Genomic DNA, 16,586 nt, shown 5'->3' with positions numbered 1-16,586 from the left:
GATAACTGCATTTCAATAAAAGTGGTTTCCTTTATACTCCTATTTATTTTATTTTATGCTTTCAAAAACATTATTCTGAGAGTGGGTGCATAGGCTTCAGACTGCCAAATGAAGAACACCTATGTCAGAGGATAATAAATGGAGAATCTGTCTTCAGAAAGAGGAAATTCTGACTAACAAACTTATATCAGAAACAAATAGGCATTTTAGATTTCATTTTCAGTCCCTTAGAAATGGGGGGAAAATCAGGTTATATGCAAGTAGCAGCTGGAGTGTAAAGAAACATTCCATCAATCCCTTGTTTCAACTTAATATAAAACAGTAACAAAAACACTCCACAGCAAAAGCAGAATGCATCATTACTTTGAATTTAATGTGCATCAGGAAAATTGGCAGAATCGAGCCCCTCCATGTTGACTGTATGAGAACATCACTTCTCAAAAATCCTCTGGGACAGATGTCTAATCTTTACAAAGGAAAATAATAGAAAACACAGCAAGGATAGGAAATAACAATCTTCTAGAAAGTACAAGTGGGTAAACTCTTCCAGAATTTGATCTATAAATTCTTCCAGAAATTTATTTAAAATATTTTTAAAATCCCATGTTGAGGTTATAAATACTAGGTCTTACTAAGCCTTTAGGGGTTGAAGCCTGCTGCTCTTCTCAGGAAAGCCAGCATTGCATAGGGTAGGATTAGGGAAAGAGAAGGAAAGAAGAATTATTTGCCATTTCTTCTTCTACATTGGGAAGGGGGATCAAGAAAGAGAATACGTATGAAGGGAAAATATGAAAATATTGAAGTACGTAATGTTTAATTAAGACATTTCATTTTTCCTCTCTTACTGCCTTTATTCACTGAAAATATTAGTCATGAGGAACTGAAAAAGGAAGTGTAGCACATGCTTGGGACTTGAAGTTGCCTGTCCTCATTGTGTCTAGTTTTTCCTTGGCTCCCAAAGCAGACTATGTGTCACCTGTTCTGGGGATGCTGCTAGGACTAGGACAGCCGTACTCAAATCTTCCAACTCTTCACAGTTTATAAGGTTATCCTCAGGTCAAGAAAGGAGCAGGAAAAAAAAGTAGGGGTAAAGAAATGGAGACACTCTCTTACCCTGGCTGCAGAATCCCAAAGGATTCCTTCTCGGTGGAGGAAGCTATGCTAACTTCCACCACTAAGCTTGTACACACTCCATTGCCCAAATCAATTCCTAATTGGCTTACTATTTTATATTTAAAAAAATACCATCCAGTATAACCATGTATCCCCAGCCAATCCAAATAAGCTGCCTGTATAGTGTCTCTCCATTTCATCCAAAGGCTTTTAAGGACTTCTAAATGAATCAAGAAACATTTCACACTTAGTCTAAAGCCTTTGATTGATCAGATCAATAGAGGTATCTAGACTTTGCTTACACTTAGTTCATATCTTTGATTTATTGGCTCAATATAGGTATTCTCATCTGAGTTGTCAGGGCAAAGTAGGGTGGGAGTAATTGATTGACTGACTTAATCAATACCTCTTCCTTACAACAGAAAATTTGTTAGAAGAAGGTGAAATAATGGATGAAATGGTATTTTTAAAAATTACTTATCCTTGATGTCATGTAGATAATTAAAAGTTGGCTATATTTATGTAGTATTTTTTTATTTTTTAAGATTTAATGTGTTCTTCAAGTAGAAAAGCAGTATGGGAAAAGTAGTCTGAACCTCACAGTCAGTTTTGGATATCAGTGCTAAGGACTAAACTCCTGTATCTTTTTTATAGGTTTGTCAAAGACTGGTTTTCTGAGAAGATGCCCGTGGTCAAAGTGGATTTCTGTACAGTGTTACCACGTTTCATTTCTCTGTACATTTTCTCCTTCTTGAATCCCATGGATTTGTGTGCAGCTGCACAAGTTAACTGGCCTTGGAAGTTTTTAACTGAACAGGTCTATGGATTGTTAATTCTTTGTCACAAAATACAAACACATCTGTAAAGGCAGCTACATATTTTGGTGGTCTGTCCTCTAAATAACATTGTTTTGTGATTCCAAGCACTGGGATAAAGTTTTCAGAAACAAAACTGTTTTTAAACTTGTACTCAACTTTATAGGATCATAGATTTAGGCCTCAAAGGGACCTCAGAGGTTTGCTGTTCCACTCCCCTCATTTTATTGATAAGGAAGCTGAAGCCAGGTTAACTAACCTGTCAAAACTCAGTTTTAGTAAGTGACAGAGCAAGGAAAATAATTTTGAAATTTTACTCCTCCATAGTATTTTACTTTGTAATTAGGGTAAGTAAGACCATGTTGTATAGTGAATAAAGAACTGATCTTAGGGTCAGGAAGACTGAAATTCAATCCTGCCTCTATTCTTTGGCTATGGACAAGTCACTTAGCCTGTTAGTGTCCCCAAGCAACTAATTTGCTCATGTGAATGGGTGGAAGAAATTTCAATGCTGGGGTTTCCCTGTACCAATGAAATAAACCTGGATGCCCCACTCCTTTCCCACCATCAAAATTAACATTTACGAATTATTCACCTAATAGGAAACACCACTAAAGGTTAAATGCAATTACTCAGGGGAAAATATTGTTCAAAAAATAGATTGCCCCTTTTTTATCCCTGGAATTTCCCTTCATGACAAATCATTTCTATTCCATTTTCTGTGTTTTATTGTGTGCATACTGTCATCAAGCAGTTTAAATTTATTAGTTTTGTGTAAAACCCAAATGGCTTGCATCAGAAATCTTTCCACTGGTCTCTACCTGGCTGACATCTGTTCATAACTATAGCTCTAGCTCATTTGAGTTGCTTATCAAGTTGTTGAATTTAGAAGAAGCTGCTCACAATGGCATAGAATTGATATCTTCCATCATAATTCCTACTTCTACTCTGTTGTGCCCTTATTTACTTTTTTCTTTCAATTTTTTAAAATGCTGTTTTATTAAGTATTATAGAAAAAACCATACTTCACATGTGGGTTACTCCTCAGCCTGACACCTGACATGTTCCCATATTTAATTTTTTTATTTTAAGCATTAGAGTAATTAAGAGATACAGTTTGATATTTTCTTAAGAATTAATAAACTTGTCACCTCTTTCTCAATAATTAATTGATTGGCTTGATCCTCTTCCCCAGGTCAATAAATATTATCTTTGTATTAAACTATAGAAGCCTCTTTTCCCAATAGTACTCATTTGTTGTTGTTCAGTCATGTCTGACTCTTCACAGTTACTTATATGTCACCATAAATTTGTAGCCTGTAACTTACATATTAAAACCCTTAATGTCCCCTGATTAAGTGAATATTAAAGTTATTGGATATGTAATTTATTAACAAATAAAATCAATAACAAAAGAAAGATATAATTGTGTACCATATTTTGACAGTGGGAAAGATTATAGGCACAGTCACCTAAAACCTTTACTCTAACAACAGAAGACTTCTTTACTTTAGGAAACGTAATTCCATCATTCATTTCATTCGAGATACCAATTAGTCTCTCAAGAATATTCGTCGTATTTTTTCTCAAGATGAAAGTTAAATTCAGCCTTTCAGGAATTAAATTAAGTTGGTCCTCTTTATTTCTTCTCTACTGAGCCATCATAGGTAGCATGTTCTCCAGAATGCACTATAACTGATAATTCCTCACAGACTCTTCAGAGAATTCTTATGTTTAACCATAAAATATTAGTTGACAGTTCTTACAAGAAAGTTTTCCTCAATTTCTTTGTCTCTTTCTTCTCTATAGTTTACCTTATAGCTCCTCATAATCAAAGTTAAAAACATACATTCTCTCCAACTCCATGGGAAGAAACAGCTTATAGAATGACAGTGCCAGCCCAAACTGCTCTTTCTGCAACATTCCATTTAACTCTTAAAGATACTGTAACAGAATCTATAGTCTATGTAGGAGAGCCTAGAAACAGATAGTCTGCTGTGATAAAGCAAACTTTTTTTAATCAACTTTTTTCCCATTTAAAATAGATATACTTTTTAAGGAAAGTCTGTAATGTAAAGACCCTCAGAGAGCAGATTAATCTAACCCTAGAATGGGTGAAGGGGAACTATGCACAATGATCTATTTAGAACCCTAAATTGAAGGCATTTTTAAATATTCCCTAAATTCTAGGGTCAGGAGAATAAAATACTCTGGGCGGGGGGAGGGTAAGTGAGGGAGATGGAGATGAAGATTAGCAATATGGCACCATCATAGATGCAGACCAAACAGGGTTCAGTTTCTACTCCAGAGAGGTCTGCTTATCTGTTCTCAGAAACATAGCAAGTTATGAGATAATGGGAAATTTAAAGCTGAATTAATGTTACCTGTGAAGGAACTCTAAGTGTAATGGAAAAACTTCCCTGGGAGTCCTAAAATATTATCTGGGAAACTAGTATTGAAAAAAAAATGACAGCTTCTCTTTCCCTTGTGTATCTTTTTGTTTGAAGGATTGCTTGTGGAGGCCAAAGTGCATCAGGTTTGGATGGTTTCTGCCTTACGATCCCCCAGATAATGAATACGGTGCTTGGAAGCATCATTACATTGCCTGTGTTGCCACCTTGGATTGGCTAACCCCAAGGGAAGCTTCTGCCATCTATGGGACCCTCAATGAACCCAAATCAGAAAATGAGGAGCAAGAAGAAAGGCAAAAAGAAAGACGCCTAAGAAAAATTATTTGGCGGAGACTCGCACTCCATAAGAGTCAGTAATACTTCAGAAACCATAATATTCTTCCAAAGTAGGGAAAATATCTTTTGTTTGGGCCTAAACTGGAAATAAGTGTGAACAGCTACTCTAGATGAAGTTTAATTCCTTTTACAATGAACTCTAATAGCTTGTCCAGATTGTTTTGTTGAACTTAGAATTTGGGGTGTGATCAAACAGAGCCTGAAGTGAAGTAGGTCATTAGTTGGTGTTTGGAAATCTTGTTATGCAAAGGTTTTTTTGGAGGGGTGGTATTCATTCATTGATTTATAGTTATAATTATATTTGTCATAATGGGATTTGTTCAAGCAGTAATACAGACCATAATTTTGCTTTCAACCAAGGGAGTGGAGGATTGGCTCATCCAAACAATTGCTTCAAATTTCACCTCATTTTGATTGATAGGAGATCAGATCATCATAGGTCTAAAGCTGGAAGGGACCTTAGAGGTTATCTAGTTCATCTATTCACTTTACAGATAAGGAAAATGAGTCCTATAGAGGTTACATACTGGCCCCAGTTCCCACAAGACTGGGCCTCCAAATCAGGTCTGATGACTGTAAATCCAGCACTATTTTCATTACATCATAGATCTTTTATTTAAGTAGGCAAAAAATGCTTTGTGATTTGTTTTATTAAATCAATTTACCCAAGAGCTGAAATAAGTGCATGTTATATTTTCTAAGACAAATTTCTTCTTAAGTATAAAAAACCCTAATGGGCAGTAGAAACAAAGAATAGTCTTTATTATTTTTTTCTGTAAAATTTGAAGTCTTTATCAGGTATTCTGGACTCAGAATTAAGAAGATCACAGTTCAGATCTTCTTTCTGACACTAGCTCTGTGGTCATGGATAAGTCACTTAACTTTTAACAACCTATTTCTTTGTCTGAAAGTGGGGCTACCTCCAGTGAAAACTCTACAAACAACCTGTAGAGTTGTTGTGAGGTGATAGTGATAGCGTATGTAAAGCACTTTTCACACTTTAAAGTGTTATATAAATGTCAGTTGTTATCATTGTCAGTTATTATGGTTGTTGACAGTCTTATTGGTCTGTTCTTAATATTGCACTGGAAATAAACGTAATTAAAGCATTTTTCCCTCCATGTTGCTATTTTTCTTCCTGTATCATCACATAAGGTTTCTGATGAAAGATTTTATACAAGCTCAAGTAAGATCGCTTTCATTGGTATCTAGGCATACTCATATTTTTACAATTGAAAAAGATGAACAAAGATCAGGAGTAGAGTATGTTTGGGAAAGCATGTATCTACATATGCATATATATATATATATATATGTGTAAGCGTATGTATATATCTGTATGTATAGATTGAGAAACATATCTAAACTATATTGTAGCCTTCTGGGGGAGGTAGGGGGAGGGGAAAAAAGAACAAAGTTAAAAAGTGCACAGCAGAGAACAGAAGAAAACACAAGAAAGCAAAGAAAAGATGGACAATTCTCAACATAAGATGTATTATTTATCATACAGGCTTTCTTGAAATGGAAATTTATTGTTACACATTTCGAATCCTTATGCTCTGCTATGCACATGCCATGCTTTTTTTTTTCCTTTCTTACTTCCTATTTAAGTTTCAGTATTTGAGTTTATATATGTTTTTGTTTCTTTTCTCTATTCTGTATTTGTGTTCTGGTAAAATAAAAAAGAAAAAAAATTTTAGAAACAAAGAAAAAGAATATGAAGGAAAGCAGTCAATGGGATTAAGGATGAGGAATGGAATAAAAATCAGAGCCTGGATAGCAATTTGGAAAGGAAGGAAGGAAGGAAGGAAGGAAGGAAGGAAGGAAAAAAGAAAGAAAATGAGGGTAGAAGCAGGAAAGGGGATGGGGCACTAGGAGACATTAGGATACAATGGAATGATCATGGGTTCTGGAGGTGGAGGTTCTTAGTTTCAGCTTGAGCCTGTGATGCCTTTCCTGTGTGACTTCGGGCAAGTTATGTAACCTTCAGGAGCCTCAGTGGCCTCATCTGTAGGCTTGGACTAAATGTTCTCTGAGGCCCTTTCAAGTCCTAAATCTATGAACCTCTATGTGGCAAAGAATGGGTGAATTAGGGAGAGAATATAGGAAAGAAGTTGAAGTATGACCACAATTGTAGCTAAGGCTTTGTACCTCTGGGATTCTCAAAAGTAAGTGGCAAGGTTGATTTGAGTTTGAGATTTGAAAGGAGTGTCTCCTTTGTACCGATTCATCTCTACTATGGAGGCTAATAAAAAGGAAAAGGCTTAAATTCGGAAAGAAGGAAGGAGAAGCATGTAAATTACATATTCAATTCCCCAAATATGAGAATGATTTATTTTCTTGTCATTGTGGGTTTCTAGCTAAAATCACTAGGTACTTTCAGTTCTAATACCAAGAGCAAATAAAATCCAATAGTTATTTTCAGTTGGATTATCACTGCTAGTTCCTATTTTATTTCTGATGGTTTTATTTATATCTACATGTCTTTAGATAAACCTATAAGTAAATAGGAGACGCTATTGATATTTATTTTTCAGGAGAGTTATTCAAAGTTCGGCCCCCTTGGATGAGTGGAACGTGCTGCTCTACGGTGTTAAAATCCAGATGCCAGCCACAACTCCCACAGGTTATAAAGGATCGCATAGGATTGAGTGTGGCTTTGGAGAAACAGCTTGTTTTAGCATCTTTAGAAGCCTTACCTAAAAAGTAAGCAAATCTCCATTTTCTATAAGTCAGAGATCATTCCCAACATCTCAGTATCTAACTTTCAAACAATTCAGTTAACATGTGGTACTTCCTTAAAATAATTCAATTCATATTTTGTTTTTAGCTGTAACTCTAATAATATGTAGTTTCATGTGACTTCAGATTTTTACTTCTCTTCTAGACATCATTGTATCTTGTGTTGTGATTTTATATGTAGCATTTGGGGTAATTTAGTATCAGTACTTTAATATTTGGGCAATCTTATAGGATGAACATTGATTTAACTGTTCTTATCCTAAACGTAAGATCTTTGTCTAGTGACCAGTGAATAAACATGCTGCTGAAGTGACTGACTCATATCAATATTGACATTCTTGCTATAAATGAAACCAGTAGATAAAGGGAAATTTGGAACTTAATGGAAGGATGTCTTACAGTTTCTCAGTGGAAAAGCAAATAAATGATTTGGCAGCATTGGTTTTATCCTTTATGCAAAGGCAACAAGAAACACCATTTCATAATATACTTGCTCATCTCCTATGGCAGTGCCTATGGTAAACATTTGTAAAATAAAAAAATTACCAAAAAATAATTGCAGCTTATATAACAACATCCTTTACAGGGAATGAGAAGGTAGAGAAATTCTATTATGAATTTATGATTCTCTGGATTAAATCAACGTTTTGGCAAAGATGGATATAAAGGAAGATGGTGAAATAATATTGTGATGTATGGCTCACAATAAATAAATTAAAGAGGTCAAAGACCATACAAATGTCTGTATTGGTAATTAAAGTGGGACTTCTTCTTTTTTTTTTTTTTTACTGTTTTCTCTTTTAGAATGCTAAAGTAATCAAGTGCCTTTGATTAAGTCTTACTAGATGCAAAGCCCCAGGCCCACATCCTTTTGCTGATTAGGTGTGAACCCTTCAGGCCCTAAGAAGGGTATATAAACTCAGAGATTAGCATTTTGTTTGGGGCTTTTACTTACTGGAAGAGTGTTGTGTGATTTGACCAGATGAGACTCTGGGCAGCTGCTGGATCCCCCTGGCTTTGAAAACCCAGATGTTGGTTCCTCTCTCTCCAGTAACTATGTAATTCTTTGGTCAGGCAGCTAGAGGCCTGTCTGTTGATACCTATGTGTGTTTGCTCTGTTTATATTGTGTCTATCTGTAATTTCTGTTTGTATTTGCTCTGAAGTTCAGGGTGCTGGCTTTTCCCCCTGAACCAAGTGAATGACATGTATATGTTTGATTAAAGTGAGATTGTTAACCCCTTAAAGTTGCTTTCCTTGGAAAAGAATATCAAAGAACTTGTGCTGGCAGCCCTTCTGCATGCTGGTGTTGTTAGTCTTACACAGCCACAGTAGTGGCAAGCAGCATTGTTGTTACAATGCCTCATGCCCTCATGTCGTGAATACTTCCTTCAAGAAGAGGGTGGAGAAGTACTGGACATGGCAAATACTGAATAACATCGGATAGGAAATGACTGATAAGCAATGTGAGAGCCATTTCCATCCAAATCAGCTACATGGTCAGAATATGAGCTTGTTATTACCAACATCAAAATAAATACCAAAGTAGAATAAAAATGAGGCAATATGACTTGCAATTAATAACTGCAACTTTAACTATTTAAACAAGCTAATGGAAGCAAAAATAGGAAATGGGAAAAATAATAGAAATCAACATAGACTATTATCAGTTCTTAAGGAAGATTAACCTGTGTAAATCAATAGCCACAATGAGGAAAAAATAAAAAAGCCTAGAAATCCCTCTGAGGCTACCACAAACAATCTTTTTGCTAAAGAGATAGGACAGACTAAGGCAACTTATATTAATAACTCCTTTCTTGAGTCAACAAAATATTTATGAGAACCCTGTACCCACATATTAAAGACATCCTTGTTGAATATATGAGAAGGGTTTCATAGACAATATTCTATAGTAGACCACATCTTTAAAATCACAGAAGTGGCCCATTGTGCTTCTTGTTTGTGCATATATTAAAAAAAACAAATTCACCATTTATTAGGTACAGCAAAATTCTTCCTTGAAGTTTCTCCTCAAACATGACATAGCTCATACACATGTAGCTCATGCATCATATGAAATAACTGGAGAAACATAAGAAATAACTTTGATAAATCTGTGATGATAAATCTCAAGTGAGGCACAAACCAGGAAGGTATTGTCACCTTCATGAAGAAAGTCTAGCATAGAGTCCAAATGAAACAGAGATTTCCTAAGGGTGGTGGGGTCCTCCAGATGGATGTTTGTGGATGACGTTGTGCTGGTTATTACATCAAATCCCAGAATACTGCAAAGCCTCCTAATCAAAATCTACAGTTACTTAACAGAATTCATGCTAGCTATCCAGAGCCAAATGGTGCAGTGGAAAGAGTGTTAGATTTATAGGCTGAGGAGCTTGGTGAGAGTCCTAGTTCTATGACCTCATGCAAGTCATATAATATTTCTGGGCCTCAGTTTCCTCATCTGTAAAATGATAGGTTGGGACTAGATGACTAGATGGATACAATGACCTCTGAGGTCTTTTCCCTTTCTAAGCCTGTGATCTATACAAGAAAAATCAATAAGATAAAGCATGCCTATTGTCCAGACTATGATGCCCAGTTCAGTGGATATCCCAGAGAGCAGGTCCACCAGGATGTAAATTGTGAATAGATACCACAGATAGACAGTAAAATCAGCCTAGAGTTGAATAAGCCAAGGAAGGTAAGTTGGATTTAATTTGGAAAATAATAGTGCTTTTAATGAGGTGAAGCACCTCCCTAAAACAAAAGCAGGTCTTTTTAATATTTGTGTTCTTCTCGTGATGGATGTCTTATGGTTGTGAATGAAGCATGGGTTACCATAGTGTCAAAAGAATTAAAGTTACAGATCATTCAAAGGGCAATGAAGAGACATGGTGGCCATGAATAGACATATAAGCAATGAAGAATTACACAGCAGAAGTGGTGCAAAAGATAAGAGAAATGTATGACCTGAGCAGAAGATGTTGATGTTGAAGGATAACTAGTAGACTGTGCTTCATTTATAATCAAGCAATATCGAGACAGAGGAAGGCCCTAATATGTTGGGTACACACTCTCTATGGAGGACACAGACAAAAGTCACACAAGATGAGATGTGACCTATTGAGGTTTTGAAAGAATTATTTGAATTATAATTTGAAAGAATAGCATGTCCAAATGAGGTCCTGTTGAGGTAGTGGAAAGGTGTAAAATGAGATCAAATGAGATGATAGATATAAAGCACTTTGCAAACCGTAAAGTGCTATATAAATGCCAGTCACTGTTATTATTATTAACCTGGTAATGACTTCATTTCCTGAGCCTTCTGTGTTCCTCCTGAACTCAGACAATGTTTACAGACCAAGGAGTGCTGGTAAATGTTTTACAACATGGCTCTCTGGGGGAAAATACATACATATATGCATACATACATACCCACAGACACACACACACTTCAAAGTTAATCTGTATTAGTAAACTTTCCTAAGTCTAGACAATCAACAAAGCAATAAATCAAGCCCTGATTTGTAGCAGTTACTAAATTTCTGTGGTATAAATGCTCATAATGAAAATTTATCAGTGGGCTTTTGCTCAGTCCTGGTGTTAACACAGTCAGGAAAACAGAGCAATTGCTTTGTGGGGTGCTGCTAATAGCCCTAAGGAGAGTGTCTCTTCCCCTCTAAGTCAGCCTTCAGGGAGCTTATAAAAGTACAGATGACTGGTGTTAGACTGGCCTACTGTGACATTTGACAAAATATTTTGGGAAGAAGGAGAGAGAGCAGACTTTGTGTCAGAATAGTACAGCTCTGGGAAGTCTAGCTTTCTGGGTGGCTTTCCCTTGAATTTAACTCTTCTATGTGTGTCCTTGGGCGAAATCAGTTGCTTTGCACTGTACTGCAAACCACTGGAGATCTTGGGTACAACATACATCAAAGGGCTAGGCAGTGATACTAGGATATTAGAAAGTCAATGATAGCTATACCCTTCCATGTTCTCACTGATGTGCTTGTATCAAAAGTAATGGTTCTCTCTCATTCTTTCTTTCTTTCTCCCTCTCTCCTTCTCTCTCTCCCCTCCCCCTCTCTCTCCCTCTCTCTCTCTCTCTCTCCACCCCCCCCCTCTCCTTGTGCATATGAAGTGGTTTAGAGAAAATGCTATAGAGAAGACAACATGAGAAAGTCCTGAAGTCTCATCTAACTTCTGTGCCTGGGACTAGATTGTTATTTCCTATATAGTGGCATGACAGTCATCTCCTGCTGCATTGGTATCACTGTAGGGCTAGCTAGATTTAGAAATATTCCTAAAAGGCATTCAAAACACAGTCATCATCTTGATCATCACTATCATCATTACAGAATTTACCTAACTTTTATCAATTAATAACTCATATTTATAAAATGCTTTAAGATTTATAAAAATACTATAAATATGCAGATAAATACATTATCTTATTTGTTATGATCCTCATAACGACCCTATAAGATAAGTACTACAGGTATTATTATATCCATTTTACAGATAAGGACACTGAAGCTCAGAGAGGTTTAATGACCTGCCTGTGGTTCCATAGCTACAAAGGCACAGAGGCAGGATTTGAAGCAGGTTTCCTATTGATTCAGGTCCAGCACTGATTCTAGCACCATGCTATCAGCAGCATACTTTTCTAAAATTTTCCTGGACTCTCTTCCCCAGTTGTCTATTCATAACAACTCAACTAGACTATGCATTACTGGTACAATTTATCATATGACATTGTATGGTCCAAAAAAAGTGATGCAAGTCTAAGATTCTTATGGTCAAAGAATAACACTGGAGATAATAGAACCTAATATCCCAAATACTTGTGAATTAATTAATATTTATTTACCAATTTATTAATATTTACTAAGTAGGCAAAAGTATTTTGCAGTGAGAAAAGAACTGAATCTAGAATCAGAGAACCTGGGTTTTAGTCCCAGCACTGATAACTGTGTGGTCTTGAGCGAGCCACTTAACTTTTCTGAGACTCAGTATCCCCATCTCTATAACAGGAATAATATCATTTACATTATCTAATCTCACCAAGTTGTTGTAGTGAAAGAGTTCTATGAACTTTAAAATGCTATGACATCAGTTATTATTGTTGTTGTTAATATCGATACATGGCTGACTCTATTTAAACACTTAAGACTTCAAATAACAGTGAAATTTAGACTTTTTTATTAGGAAAAAGGTAAAATATGCACCAACCAACATTGAAATTTGGAAACTTTATAACCCTAAAGATAGACTACATTTTTAAGATTTGTGAAAAGCACATGCATTTTAATGAAGATATCAAGAGAAGGCAGCATAACATAGATGATATGTAACCAAGAGTGCTGAAAGAAACAAGGATACTCTTTTCCATCACAGAACATGGAGTGACCAAAAAGAATTGAAAACTTGAAAATATCCCTGCTATTAATACTCTAGGTAGCATTTTTGTTCCATAATCAATTGATTAGTGCCTCCCATAGGCTACAAGTTAGTGTCTATGATCTTTCCTCTCTGCTTGCTTAACCAAGTAGGCAGTGATAATATAGGAAGATTTAGCTCCTGTTACACTCAGGAAGGGAATTTGCAGATCTACAAATGGAAAATAAAGACAGGACTAAGTGTTGAGATAGAATTTTTTGTATAAATTAAGATTAAACTTTTGGTTTATGGTGTCATGTAGAGAATGTGAGATCCAATTGTGTTTATTGTTTGGGGATTACAAAAAATTTTTATTTGATGGAACAGAACATTACCTTCCAAACTCTTTTACCAGAAGACACCTCCCATTAATACATAAGATTGCTCAGGATTCCTTGGAGGCTAGAACAGAGGAAAAACCTGTTCAATGACTCTGACAAAATTCAGATGAGACATTAAACAGATTTCTGTTCACCATTGTGAAGGAGGAGATCCAGAGCGCTGTATGGGTAGAGACATTCCCAGTGGATGATGAAATCCTTCAGATGTTCCCATTTGTGGATGACATTATGTTGATCGTGTCAGGCCCCCAAGACATTGAAGAGTATCCTGGATGAAGTCTCTAATTACTCGAAAGAGTTTGACTTGTGTTACACAGCGAAGACCAAGTGAAGGAAGACTGCCCTATTGCCCAGATTTCAACATGCATTTGGATACAGGTTGCCCAATATTATGTATACCTGGGATAGATAGCATAGATGAACAATGAGTTGAGGCCAAAGTTAAGTGGCTGGGTTACTTTCAGGAAATTGTACCCTTTTCCTGATCCCCAAGCTTTTCATTGAAAACAAAGGTTGATTTTAAAAATAATAACATTTCACTGGTCTTTCTATATAGCACTGAGACCCAAAACATGCCTGCTTCTAAAGATGAGGCAACATGATATGATGAATAAGATATTGGACATGGGCTCAGGAAGACTTGATTGGGTTTAAATCCCATCTCAGACATTTACTAGCTGTGTGGCTCTGAGCAAATCCCTTAACTCCTTTCAACCTCAATTTCCTCATCTGTAAAATAAGGCTATAAAATGGACTCTCTAATCCCTATGGTCCCTTCCAGTTCTAAAGCTTTGATCCTACAATTTTATGAAGTAAAGAAGAGTATTCCACAGAGGACAATAGGAAGGTGCTTGGTGAGTGCCAGCAGATCACCAAGAAAGAACACCAAAGAACAGGGCAAAGATGACATTGAGAAACTCTATGACATGAAAAGAAGATGGGCTAATTATATAAAAGCACATAATGGCTTGTGGATAGCCAATGGGCTCCACTGGTGTCTTCATAATGTCACAAAAAAGTGAGAAAGGCTACCAGCATGTTGGATGGACCACCTGTTGTGAATTTGGGGGAGAACATAAATGAGTCAGATAAGATGGCCAGATTTGGATGGGTAACAATCTGCACCAATGGAATGAACTCCTAAATTGATGAGATCAACAGATCTAGTGGAATATTTATGATAGCCAGGATGTATTTTGGTTCCTTTCTACTTTCCATAATCCATGTAGAAGAAATTTCAACTTAACATATACTTTTTTCCCCCACTTGTTCCTCTGTAGAAAGAATGTGTCTGGAAGTCATTCTTATCCTCTGTTATCAAATAAGCGTTACTGCAGAGCTGATCAGAAGTATGGCAGTTTTTCACATTCACTCCAGACTTCTCTAGTGTTGATATCATCTCGGATTCCTGCATATGAGGTATTAATTTTTTATAAGGCCAGTACTTTTCTGTATATCCTGTCTTGGTCTGGGAAAAAGTAATGATGGCAGTCCTCGATACCTCATCTTCTGAACTATGTACCTTATGAAAGGAAAATAGTTTGATGTACTTAGGTTTGAATGGTACAGTGGAAAAAGCAGACATTCTGGAGTCAAAAGTCCTGGGTTTAAATTCTACTTCTGATGTTAGCTACCTTTGTGACCTTGGCCAAGTCCCTCACTCTCTCTCTCAAACTCAGTTTTCCCATCTGTAAAATAAAGGAGTTAGACTAGATAGCTTCTGAAGCCTTTCTAATTCTATGATCCTATGATCAAATTTAACTATGTCACATTAAAGACAAAGAGCAATACAATTAAGAATTCTCCCCAAATTTCTCTAGGACTGAAACAATAACATGAGACCAGCTTCCCCAAAGAATGTTTGAAACTCAATTCTGTATCACTACTTAAGCACAAAAATCACTTTGAGGTATGCTTTTCAGATATAGAGGCAGAACTTAGAGGTATTTTCATAAGCCCGGCCTAGCTTAGAGACTCAGAAATAGAAAGAGACCTCAGGGGTTCTCTAGACCAGAGAGGATCAAACTTACTGCCCACCACTTAGAAGGGGTAGAACCAAATTCAGATGTAATTAGTAAATGTTTAACAAAATACACAAAACTACAATAAAACATAGATATTAATTTGTGGTTTTCTAAGTCACTATGCAGCCTGTAGGGATCCTTTTCTATTTGAATTTGACACTGACTAGGCCAGTCTGTGCTAATTTCAGAACTAAGGGCAGAGAAAATCAATGCCAGAGGTTGAGCCATCAGGTGATGAATATGTTAGCCACAGGTCGTGAAAGTACCTGCTAAGGCATGGAGAACTTTGCTATCTGTATTAGTGAAAAGTGTGCTTATGAATGAAGTCATGCAGATTCTTGAAGTATTGAAATTTTCTTTTGACCTTTATGTAAAAGGTCTTATCTAAAAATCAAGGTACCCATTTAAAAATTTTCACCTGGATATCAATAATTCAAAAAAATATTTAGGGGGCCTTCATAATAAAGACAGACTTTTTTGCAGAGGCAAAAGAATGGATATTTTTCATTGAGTTATTCAAGAAATTTCTAATATGTGATTCAAATTTTTTAGAAATTTTTCATATGAAAATGAATAAAATACACATATACACACATATACATATATGTATGTATATATGAAGAAAGAAAGAAAGTACATATTTCTTTACTGATATATACACAATCGTTGTTGTTGTTCAGGCATTTTTAATTGTTTTCCACTCTTTGTGACCCCATTTTGGGATTTTCTTGGTAAAGATACTGGAGTGGTTTGTCATTTCCTTCTCCAGCTCATTTTGCAGATGAAGAATTAAGGCAAACAAGGTTAAGTGACTTGCCCAGGGTCACACAGCTAGTAAGTGTCTGAGGTCAGATTTGAACTCATTGAGATGAGTCTTCCTGATTCCAAGCCCAGTGTTCTATCATCTGTGCCATCTAGTTGCCCCTTTATGTAATAGGATAGAGTTTAATTAGCTAGCTCAGTTAGTTAAAACTCTATGAAAATAATAAAATAATAAGCATTAAGTACCTACTACATGCCAGGCAATGTGTTGGATGCTGGGAAATACAACAAAAACAAGATAGTATCTGACCTCAAGGAACTTACATTCTATCAGAGAAGATAATATGTGTATAAGTATATACAAAACAGACACAAAATAAATTATTTATTTATTTTACTGGAAGAGGGAGTGCCCTGTGTCCTGGAAGCTGGGGAGATCAGGAAAGGTTTCATGTGGAAGGTCTTCCTTGATCAGAGTTTTGAAGGAAACAAGGGATCCAAGGAGGTGGAAATGATGAGGTAGTGCACTGTAGTCATGGGGACAACTAGGGCAAAGACCAAGGTTGTAGGTTTCCTTTTGGGAGTCAATTAATTTTTCTCTATTCTGT

At 36.2% G+C, this 16,586-nt stretch overlaps 1 protein-coding gene across 1 annotated transcript in view; it reads left to right on the top strand.

Moving 5' to 3' along the window:
* The window catches only part of ECT2L (epithelial cell transforming 2 like), a 96,600-nt gene that overhangs the window by 33,536 nt on the left and 46,478 nt on the right, over positions 1-16,586 (top strand). Inside the window, exons 3-6 of the mRNA XM_036768231.1 lie at positions 1,768-1,930; positions 4,436-4,688; positions 7,213-7,381; positions 14,473-14,611. Coding sequence (XP_036624126.1) covers positions 1,768-1,930; positions 4,436-4,688; positions 7,213-7,381; positions 14,473-14,611 — 724 coding nt within the window. The remainder of the gene's footprint in view (positions 1-1,767; positions 1,931-4,435; positions 4,689-7,212; positions 7,382-14,472; positions 14,612-16,586) is intronic.

This window comes from Trichosurus vulpecula, chromosome 7 (genome assembly GCF_011100635.1).
Source record: "Trichosurus vulpecula isolate mTriVul1 chromosome 7, mTriVul1.pri, whole genome shotgun sequence".
Lineage (NCBI taxonomy): Eukaryota > Metazoa > Chordata > Mammalia > Diprotodontia > Phalangeridae > Trichosurus > Trichosurus vulpecula.
Note: the sequence above shows the minus strand (reverse complement) of the source record. Positions and strands in the feature narration are given on the sequence as shown.